Source organism: Colobus angolensis, unplaced genomic scaffold, assembly GCF_000951035.1.
Source record: "Colobus angolensis palliatus isolate OR3802 unplaced genomic scaffold, Cang.pa_1.0 Scaffold16, whole genome shotgun sequence".
Classification (NCBI taxonomy): domain Eukaryota; kingdom Metazoa; phylum Chordata; class Mammalia; order Primates; family Cercopithecidae; genus Colobus; species Colobus angolensis.
The window spans coordinates 12,395,755-12,415,917 of record NW_012114710.1 but is presented as its reverse complement, the minus strand read 5'-3'; the positions used below and the strand labels follow the sequence as shown (position 1 = coordinate 12,415,917).

The following is a 20,163-nucleotide window of genomic DNA, read 5'->3' as shown; positions in this document are numbered from 1 at the left end:
ATATGGTAAAACATTTAAAAATGTACTAAAATGTCACAATAAATGAGAAAAAAATATACATCAGTAGATATATTTGACCAAATTCAATATCCAATCATGATTTACAAAAAAAAAAAAAAAAAACCTTTGGAAAATTAGAATAGAAGGAATGTCTTTAATGTAACACATTTCTGAAAATAGAAAAACATGCACATGAGTAAAATCATGCTTAGCAATGAATTATTGAAACTTTATGTCTTGAAATGAAGAGTGAGAAAAAGATGCGCATTCACATCACTTATATTTAGTATTACACTGGATGTTATAGCCACTGAAGACAGAAATAAAAACCATCCCTATTTATAGATAACTTGATTGAATATACAGAAAAATCAAAAACAATATGGACGACTCAGTTAGTTAAGCAATTCCAGAAGGTCAATATACAAAGTCATTTTTCATTCTATGTACCAGCAATAGCAATCAAACATAGAATATGAAATTTTAAAGGGATATCACTTAGAATAGCTTCTACAAATCTAATATTTCAGCATAAATCTAATGGAATGTGTGTAAGACCACTACCCTGAAACCTGCAAAACCTGTTCATGGATTTGAAGACCTAAAATATAATTTCTCACAAATTAATCTATAGATTTAATGAAATATCTATTTCAACATATATCTGGTATGAATCCTTCTGCTTGCAGGAACTGAAAAGTTAAATCTGTAGCCTTATTTTGCATGTGTATGTTGTAACAGGTACAGCACAGTTCAGGATCTGGATATTTTCCAAATACTTGCGTCTTGTTGGTTGTAGCAATGACAGTGATGGCAGATTATCTGGATGGGTCAATGTAATCACAAGAATCCTTCTACTAAAGAGGAAGGAGAATCAAAGTAAGAAAAGGGAGACATGGTAATGGATCCATGAAGTGGAGTGATGCACTAAGTTGAAGGAAGAAGCCATGAGCCAAGGATGGTAGGTAGCCTCTAGAAGTTAGAAAAGGCAAACAAAGAAATTATCTCCTGAAATCAATCTTCATAAGTAACATAGCCCAACCCATACCTTATTTTAAATGTCTAACTTCCAAGACCATCAGAGTAAATTTGTGTTGTTTTAAATTATCAAATTTGTGGTAATTTGTTAACGCAACAACAGAAAACTAATACACTCATTCGATTCATAAATATTTGTAGAGCAACTAATATATCTCAGACACTGGCTGGCTTCTGGGGATAAAGTATTAGCCCATTCTCACACTGCTAAAAAGTGTCTGAGACTGGGCAATTTATAAAGCAAAGAGGTTTAATTGACTTACAGTTTCACATAGCTGGGGAGGCCTCACAAAACTTATAATCATGGCAGAAGGGGAAGCAAACACATCCTTCTTCACATGATGGCAGGAAGGAGAAGTGTCAAGCAAAAGGGGAAAAGCCCATTATAGAACCAACAGATCTCATGAGAACTCACTCACTCTCACAAGAACATCATGGAGATAACTGCCCCCATGATTCAATTACCTTCCACTGGGTCTCTCCCACAACATGTGGACATTATGGGAAAAACAATTGAAGGCGAGATTTGAGTGGGGACACAGCCAAACCATATTAATATAATACATGAAAACTTGAAGAGGAAAGAATATTTTCAGACTCATTTTATGAGGCCAGCATTACTCTGATACCAACGCCTGTCCAGGGCACTCCAAGAAAAAAAAAATTACAGGCTGATATTTCTGATGAACATAGTTGTAAAAATTATCAACAAAATAGAAGCAAATAAAATTCAACAGCATTTTAAAAGAATCAGTGATCATGATCAAGTAGAATTTATCCCTGGGATATAAGAATCATTCAAATATGTAAATCAATAAATGTGATTCACCATATTAACATAATGAAGGAGAAAAACCATATGATCATCTCAGAGTTGAAGAAAAATACATTTTACAAAATTTAACATTCTTTCATGGTTACAAAAAAAGCTCTCAACAAATTAGGTATAAAACTAATGTACCTCAACACAATAAAGGCCATATGTGAGGAACCCACAGCTAACATTTAACCAATGGAGGAAAGTTGAAAGTTCTTCTATGATTAGGAACAAGATCCCCACTCTCTCCACTTCTATGCAACATAGCACTGGAAGTCCTAGCCAAAGCAACTGGGTAAGACAAAGAAATAAAAGGCATCCAAATTGTAAAGGAGGAGCTGAATTTTCTCTGTTTGCAGATGATATGATCTTATATAGAGAAATCCTAAAGACTCCACCAAAAATCTGATTCGTATCAGTCCATTAGAACTGATAAATTTAGGCCGGGCGCGGTGGCTCAAGCCTGTAATCCCAGCACTTTGGGAGGCCGAGATGGGTGGATCACGAGGTCAGGAGATCGAGACCATCCTGGTCTACACGGTGAAACCCCGTCTCTACTAAAAAATACAAAAAAAAACTAGCTGGGCGAGATGGCGGGCGCCTGTAGTCCCAGCTACTCGGGAGGCTGAGGCAGGAGAATGGCGTAAACCTGGGAGGCGGAGCTTGCAGTGAGCCGAGATCGCGCCACTGCACTCCAGCCTGGGTGACAGAGCGAGACTCCGTCTCAAAAAAAAAAAAAAAAACTGATAAATTTAATAAAGTTGCAGGATACAAAATCAACATGCCAAGATCAGTAGTGTTTCTATTCACTAACGAACTATCGGAAAAAAAAGATTAAGAAAACAATCTCATTTACAATAGCATCATAAAAAACATATCCATGAGTAAATTTAAGCAAGGAGGTGAAACACCTGTATACTGAGAACTATAAAAAGGGATGAAAGAAATTGTAGAAGACACAAATAAATAGAAAAATACCTGTGTTTATAGATTAAAAGAATTAGTATTTTTTAAATGACTACTCAAAGCAATCTGTTGAGTCAATAAAATACTCACCATAATTCCAATGACATTCTCCATAGAAATACAAAAAGCAATCCTAAAATATGTATGGAACCACAAAAGACCTTCAATAGCCAAGGTAATCTTGAACAAAAAGAACACAGCTGGAAGCATCATACTACCGAACTTTAAACTATATTACAAAGCTATAGTAATCAAAGTGGCATGGTACTGACATTTGCCAATAAATTATTGTTTCATGATATGTTCTAACCAGAAACACTGGAATAGGCTGTTTTTGTGTATGTTGTATTTGATATGTATTTTGAACAGCTACGTGGGTATATCCAGTAATAATAGCTAATACTATACTTGTCATTCTTCTAAGCACTTTTTATGTATTGACTCATTTAATTCTTATAACAGTCCTGTAAATATATAATACGTGAGGAAACATTTATAGATGAAGAAACTGTGGTACGAAAATATGAAGTAACTCGACCAAGATCACACAGCTGACAAATGGCAAAACTAGGATTTAAATAAAGCAAGATGGTGTTGTTCAAGAACCAAAGGTGTTAAACCATCACAATTGTAATGCCTATAGAATTTAAACAGAGTTCTACACAGGTATTTGGTCTACAAATATAAATGTAGTAAGGAGACTAAAAAAACAATGGCATAGAAGCCAATAAATGGATTTTTCGGGAAATATCAGATATTAACTAATATAAAGAAGAATTAGGATTAACCAGAAATGCCTTGATTTGGTATTTTTATTATAAAAGTTTTCTTTTTTCCATTTTCTGAAGCCATATTTATTAATCACTATTTCTTGATAATGTGTCAGGTCTACACATATGTTTCAGCAGTTTATTTTTATTTTCAGTAATTTTTTAAGCTGTTGCTAATCTGTTCATGTCATGGGCACCAACTCACATCTCAGCTTATATTTTTATAATATCCTCTAAGACATAAATAATTTATTCTGCTTCTGCTGAAAATTTCCAAAATGTCATGCCCCGTGATCTGCATGGAATTAATTCTTGTCATATATTTATTGATATATTACAGGGCCTTCTATCACCACTGACTGCCACTTTTCAAAACTAGAACCATTATTTCAAGTGTCAGGGTACTGGTTAAATTCATTCTCTTTGATATAAACAGATATTTTAACTGGTAGTTTTATTGAAATGTTATTTTTGAAAACTTTATGAATCACACATCTATTATAAGCAAAATTTTAAGATTAAGATGATGGCTATTTTATCTTTATCCCCTTGTATCTTGGACAAGTATACACTTAGTATTTGTTGCAAGAAGCAATGAGGTATAGAATTCTATTTACTAATTATTGTTTTCTTAATCTGAGTAATGAGAAATTGTTTGCACTATGATTACAAATTGGTAGCAAACTTAGCAAAAAAAAAAAAAGCATGTATCAACATCATTTGTTGAACACCAATTATGTATCATCATCATCCTGTTCTTAGATCAACATAGTCCACTGAACTTTCTACTGCTCTCAGTAATTCTCTCACTAATGCTTAATTATTGTTACCCATGGCTCCATTCTTTCAACACTCCTAATACAGCACTCATTCACTCAGCCTCAGAGAAGAGTGGACTACTCATTGTCAAGGGCCGTTTTTTCAATACACTGTCATAGCACCACAAATCTGCTATGAACAGGATGATAAATCAAATGAATGAATATATTCTGTAAGTTTGTGATCACCTGATTAGTGTCTGTATTCCCCAATAAAATAAAAGCTATACAAACAATCATGTCTCTTTTTACTTAGCATTACATCAACCAGATGACATAATTTAAGTGCACAAGTATACTATTAGAAAACTGAAGTTAAATTCATTTAATTTAAATGAGGGATCATATGTTAAATCCTAAATGTTATAATAAAAAATGGTTAATCTTATCCAGATGGGAACATAACCATTTATGCTACTGAAAACACATGTGATCATCAACCCAAGAAAAAGGCAACCACAAAACAGAAATTTTTTTCCTCATTGAATCAAGATTAGGTAGTCACAAGCTGAAATCTTCGTTCCTTCTTTGTTATACTATTTTCCTACAAACGTTTCTTTAAATGGTCTTAGAAGTTGGGAGCCAAAGGTTTTTAAAATTGAATAATCACCTTTTCACATGCTGTATTTGTGTTCAGATTTTGTGAATCCTCTAATGACTCATTTAAGTATTTATTGCGCTCTCCAGGTGAGCTTTCTATAGCTTTTCAAGGCATGATTTAAAAATAATATAAGATTTTGTGTTTGCCAAACTAAAGAAGTTTTGAAAATAAAATGTGAGACTCTTTTTTTCCTACCATAATTTCTGTTTCTGTATCTAAGGCCGTTTAAGTAAACATCTAAAAATGGTTTTTATAATGGTAAGAGAATCATGAATTTCATTTACATATTTACTATTCACATACTGCTGTGCTGGTAATGGCAAATGCAGAGTTTATTCAAATAGTTCTATTTGAAACACATATAAGAGGTCAAAGAATATCCAGGTGGTTCTGAGCCCTTTAGCAGACACAAATACACACAAAATGAGGATTGGAGATGGATTTCTGAAATGCCCTTGGGCTATGTAATGCTAAATTATACCTGAAAATTCGTTCTATTCAACTCAGCAGGCTGAAGTAGCTCATCAATGTGGTGTAATTATAACTAAATAGGAACAGGAAAGGAATTAGGAGGACAGGATTGCTGTGTATAATACTTTTGTAGACAGGCTGAAATGAATTCTATTAATGTATAATATTTTATGCACATTTTAAATTGGAAATAATTAGAAATTTTGGGGTAAAAATGTTGATATTATTCTTAGAAACAAAAATATGCTGAATATGATCCATAAATCAAAATTGATATTTTTTAAAGTCCATAAAGAATTACATATCGTAGTATTGGTTTTTGTCTATTTTAAACATTATATTTTTAAACTATGAACAAATCTTCTTAATGTCTAGACCAACATTTTCAAAATAGATTGGTTATGTGTGTGTATGGGCACCTAATTTTCTGATATAATGTTATCTCCTTTTAATTGGAAATTTGTTCTGGGTCATTCTAACCTACTTGATTATTTTCCCTGAAGAATATTTTCCAAATCCATAATGGACCTTAGATTAGTGCAAATATATCATTTCAGTGGACTTCATGCACTGATTAGGCTTTACTTGAATATGTTTAGAATCACAATATATGCACCTCTAGAATTTTTTTTAACTTTTAAGTTCAGAAGTGAAAGTGCAGTTTTGTTATACAGGTAAACTTGTGGCGTGGGGGTTTGCTGTACAGATTATTTCATCACCCAGGTATTAAGCCTAGTACCTACTAGTTATTTTTTCTGATCTTCTCTCTTCTCCCACCCTCCACCCTCCAAAGACCCTAGTGTCTGTTTTTCCCCTCTATGTGTCCATATGTTCTCATCATTTAGCTCCCACTTACAAGGGAGAACACACTACTCTTTATCTGGAGTATGAGGATAGGTTAAAGTATCAGAATGCATTCTCTATCGAAATCTCACATATCAAATATATTCTCCCATTGTCTGACACTTTAAAAGCATGTATATTTGCCAAAATGACAATAACCACAATAATTCCAACTAAAGTAAAATCCTAGATAGTGTTCTCTATTCTTAACTGTTTTCTGAATTTGGTCTGACAATTAGTTTTTCAACACATGAGATAATGGTATCATGAACTGGGTACAGCTTTAGAAGCTCACAAACTTATACACTCCAGCTCTGCTTCTTTCTTGCAAGCTCTTTGAACTTGGCCCTTGAACCTCAGTTCCCTTATCTGTAGGATGAGGACTCCTACCTCACATCACTGCTTTACAATTAAAGTAGCATAAACAAAATCCCTCACACAAAGTAAGCACTGAATAATTGTTCATTTGTATGATTCCATTTAGCTTCTGTAATTAATGAGTGAACTATTTTAATTAAAATATCTCATATATTTAATTCATTGCTTACATTATAAAGCTAACATTAGTGAACTCTAGGGGTGATGATGCAAAATTATAATATAGAGTCCCAACGATAATAACATATATTCTTTGAAGGAGAAAATGCAAGGTATCATACAGTGTAGTGCCGAGTCCCAGTTCATCTTTTTTAGCATCATGTATTTATTACCTGCCTCACACCAAGAATTTGTGCCCTACTACCACATATATAAAATAGAGTAGAAATACAATGAATTTTATATAGATAAAACATAACAGAGGAAAGAAACCCCACAGAACAGAAAGATGAAACCAGATACTCTAGTTCAGAGTCCAGAAAGAAGAAAGTCAGGGCAAGTTTCAGGAAAGACAGACGTTGACTAAGATAGAATCAGCCAGAAAAAGAGAAAGACAGAACTCTGAGAAGTCAGCAGTGTGTGCAATAGGATACTTCCTAATTTATGTCTCTGCCCTCCTCTGCCTCACGTGCCACTTGCTGGTCCCCACCATTGTCCTGGGTCTTCTGTGCTTAAGAATTTTCTCCAGCTACAATCTGGCCACTGAAGAATGACACATCCTACAAACACCTCAGAACACTGTTTTGCTAGGGAGCTTTACCACTCACAACCCTGTGGCTTTTAAGATAGATAGATAGATGATTGATAGATAGATAGATAGATAGATAGATAGATAGATAGATAGATAGATAGATAGATAGGATAAATAGATAGGATAATAGATAACAGATAGATGAATAGGTAGTAGATAGATAAGTGCATATATCCTATTCTGTAAACTCTTTCATAGTAAGATTCCATGCATAATTTTCATGATCACAGAAACTAATATGAATTCAAGGATGTTTTAATTTCTCATCATGATTCTCTATAAACTCAGTACTATCCCTTCATCTCAGGACACAGTGGAGATGCTCTGAGACAAAAGTTGTGAGCTACTGAGGAAGTATTTTTCATAAGTAAAAGATCTCTAGGGAGCATGGTACAGCAATTCTCCCACATCATGCTTGTCTAGTCCCCTCCAGCTGTTAAAATACCATAGACTGAGTGGCTTATAAACAACAGAAATTTATTTCTCAGAGTTATGAAGGCTGAGAAGTCTAAGAGCAAAGTGCTGGCAGATTCAGTGTCTTGTGAGGGCCTTCTTTCTGGTCAATAGAAGGCAACTTCGCTGTGTGTCCTCAGGTGGAAGAGGCAAGCGATCTCTCTGGGGTCGTTTTAATAAAGGCACTAATCACATTTGTGAGGGTTCTGCTCCCATGACCTAATCACCTCCCAAAGGCCCCACCTTTAAATACATCACAGGAGGGATTAGGTTTCAATGTACTAATTGGAGAGGAACAAAAACATTTAGACCATAGCAATGCACACCTCCAATAAACTATATTATCGCTTCCATATGTCTGTGAGGTAGTTTGTTGCAGATGATAGTACCTTTTATGTGGCTGTCACCTGAAAAGAGATCTTGTGCTTTTTAAAGTTCAGGATTATTTTACATTATACCTTTAAGGTATAAAATAGCCAATATTTGTTAAAAATATATTGAAGGGAGGTAAATTATTTACGTAGGCATAAATAATTTCCTTCATACTTTTAAGTATAATCGCTAGGAAATTAAAGACATTTTTCAACTCTTTTGTAACCATTAAATACTTGAACCCATCCAAAGAATAGAAGATAAAGGATAAAGGGTAAAGGACAAAGGATAAAGAAGATAGAATTTCATTATCCTTAAAACACTGCAAATTTATCCAAGGATAAATGAGAAAATCAGGCAACCAAGAAGATAAAACTAAGTCTGGATAATCAAATTTAGGCTACAAAAAGATAAAACTCAGATAAAATTAAATGGAAAGCATACAAAGAAAGGGAAGCAACAAAAGCAAGAATGCTAAAAAACAATTACCACTAAGGAGATGCAGTGAAAATAAAATCAATTGTAATTTGAGTTATAAAGGATAAACATTTTTAGCTGTGTTTAATACTTGCAAGTATTAAATATTTCAGAATCATAATAATTGTAAAGATGTCTTTGACATTAATGCATAGGAAACTGGACAAAGTCCAAAAAAATGAATAAAGACTTAATAAAACCCAATTATACTTTAAAAAAACAATGAAAGTCTCTTCCAGATACATAAAAAATCTGAACAAAACTAAGGAGTACAGAACTGACTTGTTTGCTTATTTCACTTTTAGCAACAGTCAAGAGTAAAGAAGCATCTTTCTGGAAATCATTATTTTTCCCTAATTTGAACCAATATCACAAGTGAAAACGTGGACCAAACTTAAGGAAGTTTTTTATTTCCTTCAATTCAAGAAAGAATGATGATAAATAAAGTAAAATGAGGTGTTGAATGAAATGATAAGACATTTCTAATATGATAGCCATTAAATAGTTTAGTAACTACTTTTAGATTATCTACTTACAGGACAGCACTTGACTTGGGGCGGATGGATGTGGGTCCAGATCTCCAGGCAGTTGTCAAGACAGCGAGTAATTTAATACAGATGAGTGTTAAAGATACAGATATATATTTGTTTAATTGCTGAAAAGATGGATTGGTGATCATGCTGGGGTTGAAAATTATTTGGTTGTTATCCTTGAAGGAACCTGAAGAAAGTATTCATATAAAGAATTTATAGGAATTGTATGAATAAGAAAGTGTTTCAAAAGAAGGAAGCATTGATCTCTAAGAGGAGAAAAGCCAGTGTTACCACAGGGGCAGCTGATATGATAAGGAAGAAAGGGTAAGAGAAGGGTCCAACCTGTGTATCATGGCACTGGGTGATATGAATGACCTAGGAGAAAGGTTAACTGTGAGTAACTTTGCATCTCAACCTGATAAATATTTTCTGTTCCAACCTGAGAAAGGAGAATTGAGATATCACTTTATCACTGTTGGAAGTCCTGATCAAAGCCCCTGCTGGGAGTACATGGTCCAAGTTGCATGAGTTCATATACCTGGTCTTCCTTCAGTTATCTGTTCGGCAAACTTGTAGGAGCTGTCTGATCTGTATCGGACATCTATTAATGAAGAATTTGGGCAACAGAACTTTGCTGCATCTTTTCAGCTTTAATTATTCTAGCAATTCTCTGAAATGGAGGCATCATAAAATTCAAGTTAAAGATTTCTATACACTCTATATACAGTGTATTGACAAAATTCTTAGAAGATTTATGAAATTCAACACATATTTTAACTTGAAAACCAGATAAAGATGTCAATACTCCAGATAAGCTAATAATTCAATACATTTGATATTCTGGAAATACCCAGTTAGGGTTTTATTTGGAGGAAAGAGTGAGGGCTGGAGGATCAGGAAGAGAGGGAGTGAGGTGACTCCAGTAAGACAGGGTACTCATCCCTTCTGCAGAGCTGAGAAGGCCTGTTCTGTTATCCCAAGTCAGTTCTGGCTCCAAACTTGAATGTCCCTGCCAGGAAGCCAGAAGCCCTGCAGTCAACTGGATTCACCCCTTCTAGAAGGTAGTTTAGCACAACTAGTTGTGGAAACATGTCCCTTGTGGGGTCTCATCTCCTGTTTCCTGAACAACTACTCAAAGTATCCCTTCACCTCACATGGCATGTTATGTTGAACTGTCTCGAGAGAAATATTAGCCAGATTTTAATCAGGACACTATGTCTTGCCCTCTATGACACTTTATTCAGACATAACTTCTTAGCTTCACTTTACCGAAGCATCAAATAAGAATGATGATAATAATAATAAAAATGAAACCAATAATAATACATACATCATAGGACTGTTCTCAGTGTTCAATGAAATAATACATATAACACTTAGAACCAAGACCTCAGCACCTAATGAGCATTCTCTAAATTTTAGCTCTTTTCAAATCACACAGCATTCACTCCCTGTGTTGAGTTCTGGCAAACATGATTTCCTTGGTTTCAGTACATTACTGGTGACACCATAGAGCCCCTTTTAGGTAAGTTTCCCCTAGAAGCTACCCAGTGCATTGCCACTTAATTCAGCCCTAAATCATATTGGCCTAGTTCCCGGTAAAATGCTCTCAACACAACTATGTAAGTCATGCTGTGTCCCTGACCATTACCTCTACATGTCCTCATTTGGCTAAAGTTTACCCATTTTCAAAATTGGGATACAGATACTCAAGTAACGGAAGATTATGTGATATGATGTATATTTAGCACAAGGCTAGATGCATAGTCTCTCTCTGTCTCTGTCACACACACACACACACACACACACACACACACACACATTCTTTCCCTTTCTCTCGTATCTCACTCCCCCCTCTCTGTCTTCTTTTTCTTCCTCTCTCTCCTGTCTGTCTTCTATTTGTTATTCTACTACTGTTAAAAGGACAGTTTATATTATACATTTATATTAAAAGTATATATGTTATAGGCTTTTATTTCTACTGGTTCCTTCCATCAAGAAATGAAAGGTATAGATATAATTATTTGATTTTTAATGAGAATTCATTTATCCCAATGTATCAACACTCATTAGATTTGCATTTTAAGTGTGGATTATAAAGATCAATTTAAGTAAAAGAAAAGTAGATTGTAGGGAGTAGAGGAGACAGTTTGTTAATTAAGGCATCTTTTGGCCTCTGTTGTTATAGGCATAAAAGTGATTTTGCAAACAAAACAACTCTAGCCCATTTGGGATTCTTGAAAAAGGTAGGAAGAAGAGTGGGGTGCCTGGACATGCCCCTCTCTTCAACTTTTCTCTCTGTCCCTTATGTCTGTATTTTGTCTTCCTACTTTTTGGAATGAAGGTTTCCCAGGTTCCACTTTCACCAAGGACTATGCACCCCCCAAGCCACTGCCCCTGCCTTTCTCTCACCTGCCTACCCTACTGCAGCATGGTGCTCATGAAGTTGGCTTGTATTCACCGGGTATATGTGACATCCACCAAATTTGCTGGCCTCAAGCCCTCCAGGATTCAAGCCATTAGGCCCAGATGTGAGGTTCAGGAGTAGATGCTTTAAATGCACTGAGGTGAGAGAAAAAAGTAACATAAGAAAAGATTGATGAAATGGAAATCCCCTATATGGAGCCTAAGAAAGTCAGCCCTGATATAAAGGTCTAGAGGAGAAAGCTGGGCCAAACATTGATGAGTACAAGTCAGGCTAGTTGTTTTAGTGTGTATCTGTTTATATATACATGTGGATTTTAATGTGTATAGGTGTGATGATCGATGAGGCTGAAGGGTGAGGGCTTCTTGTACATATGAATGAAGTTAATTAAATTGTCATATGGTCTTTCCAAAAACTGTTCAGATTGATATTAATTATAGATCATGGAGAATTAAAAAATGTGAAAAGTGAAAAACTACCAATTTGACTGTATATAACCAAAGAATAATGCTAATATCAATGACATCTGAGTCATTAGTCCATTAGTGCCTAATCATCACCATGTTTATTCATATCATAAATATATACCACCTATGTCAGAAAAACTGTTTTAATTTTATTGATTTGCAGCAGTTTTCATGTCTTGTCGGTCTTATGGCATTGGTGTCCAAGAAATCAGCAAATAGCTTTTGTAAAGGAGACATTGCTTATTAAATATGATTTTGTTTCTGTGACTTTAAAATACATCAGTAGATCTTCATACCTGTGAATATATACGTTTCATCAAAATCTATATATTGAGCATTCATATAATGAGAGAATGCATTCAAATTAACATTGGGACTAAAAGGTGTGAAATAACAAGTATTTTAATTACGTAGAAAAGTTACTGTAGTCAATAAACATGAATTGGCTCTTGTCTAAATTTATTGAAAAAGAATTTGTGATTTATGGACTTTATAACTGAAACTTGTTTATTAAAATTCATTCATAGCTGGGCATGGTGGCTCACACCTGTAATCCTGGCACTTTGGGAGGCCGAGGTGGGTGGATCACCTGAGGTCAGGAGTTCGAGACCAGCCTGGCCAACATGACAAAACTCTGTCTCTACTAAAAATACAAAAATTAGCTGGGCGTGGTGGCAGTCACCTGTAATCCCAGCTACTCAGGAGGCTGAGGCAGGAGAATCACTTGAACCTGGGAGGGGGAGTTTGCAGTGAGCCCAGATCACACAACTGTACTCCAGCCTGGGTAACAGAGCAAGGCTCCATACTACCACCCTCCCCAACACACACACACACAAACAACTCATTTATTCCACAAATGTTTATTAAGAGCCTACTTTGTGCCAGGCATTGATCTAACCTCTGGACATACATCTCTGAAGGAAATGAAGTTTTATCCTCAGAAATGTATGTTCTAATAGGAAGAGAAAGACAGCAGTGGAATGTATAGTAATACAGACAATGACTATGCCCTAAAGGAGGCTATAACCATAGTGGTCTTTGACAAACAGTCTTACCAAAGAGTTTAGTTAGTCAAAAGTCAAGGACCCTGAACAGAATATTGCTGAAAACTTATCAAATATTATTCTTGGTATCTGTGGTTACAAAATGTAATTATTTAAGTTAAAAAAAAATTCTTTACACTGAAATAACGCTTCTATTAAGGAGAGTTATGGAGACGATATTTCCAGCTACTAGTAAGTAGCCTGGATTTGTTCACACTTAAAAAAAAATTAACTTTGAACAGTTGAATATCTCCACTTCTGCTTCTTGGCAAGAAGGTGAAACTTAATACATAACAAGGAAGTCTTATGACATAGAAATTCTTCACTGGCATGTGGGTCCTTCTGCATTTTAAATAACAACTGAATTTCAGACACCCTAATCAGCACCCAAAGGTGTTTTTGAAACCATGTTCTCATTTGGAGTGTTTGGGAGAAGCAGTGTTCCTGGGCTTCTGCTGCATGCCAGGCATTGCTCTCAGAAAAGGACAGTACAAGCCATAATGAAGGCAGAGCTTCCACCTTGTCCACTTGAGTGACAGTGTGAAACATATTCGGATAAGGATATGCCCCAAATACTGTCAAAGTAGAGAACTGAGGACTAAACTGAGGCCCCAGGTGTTGGGAGTGGAGGAAGCTTCTGGAGAGGCTTCTTGCAAGAAGGAGCAGAGTGCCTGCTACATGGTAGGCACTCACTGAGCCTGAGAACCTATTATGTGCACCTTCTATGTAAAGTTCTGGGGATGTAAATGTGAAAATGTGCAATTTCTGTTTTGCCTGAGAAGCACAGACTGTTTGGGGAAATAGACAAAAACTAAAATGGATAATTGCTTTAATAATTGAACATACAAAGTGTATCAGAGGTTCTCAGAAGAAAAAAATTTAGCAAAGTTTCAGAATGACATATAAATTTCAGTATTCTATAGTGGTTAAAAGACATATGAACCCTACTTTTAATTTATATAAATACTAAACAAGGGTTTTATATTTAGATTTTCAGTTTTGCGATTTTTGCTAAATATATGAATCTATTATTAATCCAACATTGTTCACGGATGGCAGTTTAGTAGTACAGATTTCATTAGAGAACTTAACTGCTATAGGTTGGGGGGAGGTGAAGGAAATACAATTTTCCCTAGAAGATTTACATTAGATAGAGTAGTTACAGGCTGTAGCATCTCCCCTGTAATTTTATGAGAATGGTATTACCCTAGCTTTCACTGTGTGATTGCTGGTTACCTTCTGTCAGTGAGCAACAGTCTTACTGCAAAGCAGGAGCACAACCCGTCTCTTTGTCTCCGTGGTCAAATCAATTACTTCTTAGAAAGTCGATTTTTTTCAAAATGACCATGTACAGGAGCAAACGCAGACATCAGAGATGTAAGTAAAATTTGACCCAACTTTTTCATATCACTGGAGTAGGGAAAGCATACTTGATTTCTTAAAAGACTAATCATGACTTCTTCAGATACATCCTGGTAGTAGAAAAGATACTGTAGCTTTTTTCACCCTAACCTTTATCTTTATTCCTGTAAAATGCATGAAAGATGTTGAGGGGAGAGGGGATAATTCACTTGTTACTATGGAAACCCTTGGAAAGGTTTACAAAATCAACACAGAAACAGATCAAATGCAATTTCAGTCTAGCTCAGCATCCTACATTCAGGCATGATCACTAGACAGTTCTCTTTTTTGCTTTTCTAGGAGTGATAGATTTTCTTTCCTGGAAGTCTATTGAAAGGTTTGGGAAGCTAGCCTAAAACTTCTGTTTATTCATCCAATTTCAATTACAACTCTTAGGAGGAAGAAAACAGTTCAGAATGGAGGGGAGAGAGTTAATTGTGAAGGACAAGCTGAATATTTAACAGGATATTCATTGCCAAACTTCTTGGTCCAGAGCATGCTAGTGACATAATTCACTACAGGCACCATTTCAAAGGGTTAAAAGGAGTCATCTGCAGTCTCCCCTAAAGGAACTGATTCTGGCTGAAAAGGAGCAGCACAATTACCCTGGCCTAAAGTCCAGAACAAAGATTATTATGGAAATGAAAGCTATCGGAATCTCGCTAAAAATCAAAAGATTGTTATAACAACACTATTTAACAGTGAAGCAATATGCCTCTCATGAAAAGCTTTACAATCACCTCTCTCTAGTAAGTCTAACTCTTTATCACTTTACCGTTTCTATTGTCTAAAGTAAATAATACCATATTTAGCCCAAAATGGTCTGTCACTGTCTCTATTTATCGTCATAGACAGGTAACGGCAACTTATTCTATAGACAAAGTCTGTACTTTTTCATTATTTCTTTTGATGTCTTTAAATGTTATCAAATGTTTTGGAAATCAAAGTCTAGCAGTCACAATTATACTATCAAAAAGCCAATAAATCATAGATAATTTTTAGTGTGATAATTTATTATTTGGTCTATTTTAACCTAAGATCTGAAAACTAACATTTCTCCTGTTTGAAGAAGTTTCATGCACCACAGAAAGCTCTGAGGGCTAGGCTGCCAGTTTGATTCTATAAGCTTGATTGCCTTTTGATGCCAGTTCTTTCTTGTGATAAAGAAACAACATATGATAACTGCTACTTTTTTATATAAAAATGATTGGTGTGAAGTCTACACATATATTGCTGATTTTCTTGTGATTTCCTCCTACAAGAATAAATCTAAATTATGCATATATTTGAAAACCATCTTGTGCCTTTACTCCTGTATCTTTTATATATCCCTCATTTTTTTTTTCTTGTGGGTTATCAATGCCTTAATGCACATGGAAAATAAGAGATTCACAGAAAAATTATACTCCGTGTCTCCCCTTAAAATGTGCTTGCTGAAGTCTGCGATTAAGCAGCAGGAAGAAATTGTGAATTACATGAGACAAGCCAGAAGACGTATAATTATACAGGCATAAACACAGTAGGGTGTACTGGAATGGTTCAGTTAAAAAAAAACCTAATGTATTACTTAAGTTTAATTGTATCAACTATTTTATGTTGCATTAAGTGTTTCTATATTCTAATAATATAAAATATCAGAGAGCAGGAACATAATAAAATTAAAGTATATAGAAAGCTTAGCAATAAAAGCAAATAGAATCCTTAAATGAATTTCTTACACTAACAATATTTGCAAAAGTAGAATATAATGCAGTTGTTTGCCATCCAATAGGTAAACAAAAAAACTGGAATCTTCCCATCACCAAAGTCCAGGGGATTTCCATTTTCAATCATATCTTTTATGTGTGTGTTTTTGATCATATAAAAGGCATAAACTCACCTAAAGGCAATTGTAATCCAATTAAGGCAATAATTGTACATTAAACAAAACCTCACTGTAGGAAAGAAGGAAAGTATTCATACAATTTTCTTTAAAAATGAGATAGTACATAAATCAACTTTCTAATTATTCTCTTTATCCAAAGATTTAATATGATATCTTCTAGTAAAAATAAGTGTTTTCTTTCAGAAGGTCTGACAAGAGGAAAAGTAAAGGTGCATGTGGCTATGTCAGGAGTTTGGGGAAAAAGGGGAGAACAAAAATACTTATAAGAGAGATTTTAAAGTATAAATTGTACTAAACGTTTGAAGATTCATGTGGGACTTTGAAATTCATTCTTCACTCATATTGAGATTAGTTATTTATAATTCACTATACAAGAGGAGGAGAGGGAGGGAAGAGTGCCCATTGCCTTGCTCCTGATAGAGCAATTGCTAGGTAAAAGGAGCAGCTTAGTGTTCATTCAGATAACAGATCTTACTTATGCAAAACTACATTAATGACTTTCAATTAGATACAGAATTTTTTGAGTGGCATTAAAAAATGTTTGCATATATCAGAGGCTGATATTGCCAGAGCCAAACAGGTACAGACCAATTTAAGGAATTCTAATACATGTAAACCTATTTTTACAAATCAGGTTGATTTGGGAATTAACATTTAACTTTTGAGTTCATTTAAATGTTAAGTTTTTACACATATATAATAACAATATTTATTTTACTATAAAGTTTATGTTTAAATTTTCAAAAATTTCTGTATAAAGCAAGGAAAACCTGTAACCTCCCTTGCTGAAACTCCACATGACCTTGAGAAAACATTTTTGGGCTTTTATAAAAGACACATGAAGGTACATTTTTTAAAAATGAATGTTTTTAAAACACCAATGTAGAAGAAAAAGTAGAATAGAAGCCATAGAATTTTGAAAATAGCACAATACCTGTGCCATGGCAAAGAAAACAGTGTGAATCGAGTTTCGAGTGTGTCACATTTCATCTCATTTTACTGAATTGGAACAGATCATGTATTTTTTATTGCTAATAATATTTTTGGGTGAGCTTATCAACTTTATCCATATTATCATTGGAAATACTTGATGAGATCACTTCAGAAATCTAAATACTAGTCATCATAGCCCTCTGCTTATGGTCTTGGCCAATATCTGTTACTCCTGTGGGTTACAATCTCTTCTTTAACTTTAGTAGATTGCTCTGAGAAGGTGTTCTGTAGGGTACCTTCCATCTCTAATCCTCAGTGCCTCCATAACACAGCCTTCATCAGGTCATTCCCCTACTCAAAGACATTAATGGTTTCTCACTGACTAGATAATGGTGACTCTGGGCTTGTGTGCTTCAGATCCATGGTTGCCCATGGAGTTACTACAAGGTTACTGCATATTAATATTTATATAAATATGAATCATTGTATAATAAAGATATATGTGTATATGGACATACACATGTGTATATATACATAAACATATACACATATATATGCTTTTAAAGTTCTAAAATATGTTTAATAAAAACATGTATTTAAAAGGTGGTACTGCGTTTGTAATAGCTTTTTATACCATACATTTTATTTTAAAAAATAACTATAGTACATGCAGCCCTCATTATGTTTCAGTATTCTTTAAAAAAAAAAAAAAAAAAAAAAAAAAAAAAAAAAAAACTTCATACACCCAAAGGTTGAGAATCACTGAACTAGAAAGCAAACACAAGCAAGACCTTACAATACGGAAATTTACATGATTGTCATCCACCCACTACTTTCTTCTCTTCCTGATACCACCTCTATTCTAGCCTTACCAAGCTACCAATTGTCAGCCAGGTGCAGTGTCTCATGCCTATAATCCCAGCACTTTGAGAGGCTAAGGCGGGAGGATTACTTGAGTTCAGGAGTTCAAGACCAGCCTAGGCAACATGGTGAAACCCCATCTCTACCAAAAATACAAAAATTAGCCGAGCGTGGTGGCAGACACCTGTAATCCCAGCTACATGGGAGACTGAGGCATAATAATTGCTTGAACCCAAGAGGCAGATGTTGCAGTGAGCCAAGATTGCACCACTTCACTCCAGCCTGAGTGACAGAGCTAGACTCCATCTGAAAAATACAAATAAACAAAAAAGCTACCAATTGCCCCTGAAATTCACTATATACTCTTATCTCTATGCCTTTGCCCATTTATCTTCTTGGTGATAGATGACCTTCACTTGCACCTTCACACCTCTCTGTTAAAGGTTTCACTCGCATGCCACATCCTTCCTAAATGATTCCTCAGTTTCTAAGTCAAATCGCTCTTTTCCTTCTCTCTTTTCAGTTCATATATAAATATATATATATTTTTTGTTTTTTTTTGTTTTTTGTTTTTTTTTTTTTGAGCCAGAGCCTCAGTCTGTCAGCAAGCTGGAGTGCAGCAGTGCAAGCTGAGATTGCTGAACTACAACCTCTGCCTCCAGGTTCAAGCGATTCTCCTTCCTCAGCCTCCTGAGTAGCTGGGATTACAGGTGCCCACCACCATGACCGGCTCATTTATGTATTTTTAGTAGAGATGGGGTTTCACCATGTTGGCCAGGCTGGTCTCGAACTCCTAACCTCAGGTGATCTTCCTGCCTTGGCCTCCCAAAGTGCTGGGATTACAGTTGTGAGCCACCGCACCTGGCCTCAGTTCATATATTGTAATTTTTCTTAAAATTTCTATATTCTGTCTTATATATAGAAAATTATCTATTTACACCACTAATCTCTTTCTTTCATATAAGGTATTTTTTATATGAAACTTATATGAAAGTTTCTTTCATATAATGTATTGTTTATTCTTGTTTGATACATCCTCAGTGTGTGCATAATATGATGCTTTGCCCATCAAAATCCAAGGCTGTCTAATGAAATGTATTGACTTAAATACATGTTTTTGACCACCTATTACTTTCCAGAGATTGCTCTAATGGTAGGGCTATAGCAACAAACAAAACAACATTTTATTGAAGAGAAGATGACTCACAAATAAATATATAATATGCGATGTAATGCTAAGAGCTATGGAGAAAAATAAATCTAGTAAGGGAGAAATGGAGTTTTGGAACATGGGGTGAGGAATTTCTATTTTCTATGGGGAAGTCAGGAAAAGCCACTTACTAAGGGGACATTTGATCAGACAACCTAAAGAAGTGAGGAAATTGGTTCAGTTTCTTTCTGGATAGTTCCAAGTAGAAATAGCATATGCAAAGTCCATGAGGAACTTTGGGATAATTGAAGGACCAAGAAGGAGTCCAATAAGTAGAGTGAATAAAGATGAGGTCAAAAAAGCATTAGGAACATTGGATAGATAGAGTAGGACACACAACAGAATTTAACTGAAGAAGTCTTGTTTAAAGGTACTTATTGAAATTGACTATTATAAATTAAACAGCAATAAAAAAATGGAGTATTATTTAAAACAAATACTTATATTGATACCATGATTTCTTTGTAACTGTGAAGACAAAAGAAATAATTTGTTATTCCCAAATTATTTCATATCTTAAGTGTTGATCTTTTTTATTACATAACCAGTTGAAAATGTGATCTAGGTTTTAAAACTTTTTTTTAAGTTTATACCAGAAAAAAAAAAAAATTTTTAGGCTTGATCGGTAAAGGCTCTCTAGAGGGCACTAT

General features: G+C 34.9%; 1 protein-coding gene across 6 annotated transcripts in view; it reads left to right on the top strand.

Annotated features, from left to right (window-relative positions):
- Window positions 1–20,163, top strand: part of RALYL (RALY RNA binding protein-like) — a 727,213-nt gene that overhangs the window by 508,775 nt on the left and 198,275 nt on the right. Inside the window, exon 1 of one of the 6 annotated variants that reach the window (XM_011937119.1) lies at window positions 14,474–14,600. The exons of the other annotated variants lie outside the window; for them this stretch is intronic. Within the exon in view, the coding sequence (XP_011792509.1) occupies window positions 14,564–14,600 (37 nt within the window). The 5' untranslated portion in view covers window positions 14,474–14,563. Of the gene's footprint in view, window positions 1–14,473; window positions 14,601–20,163 lie in introns of those variants that run through there. 6 annotated transcript variants of the gene reach the window in all.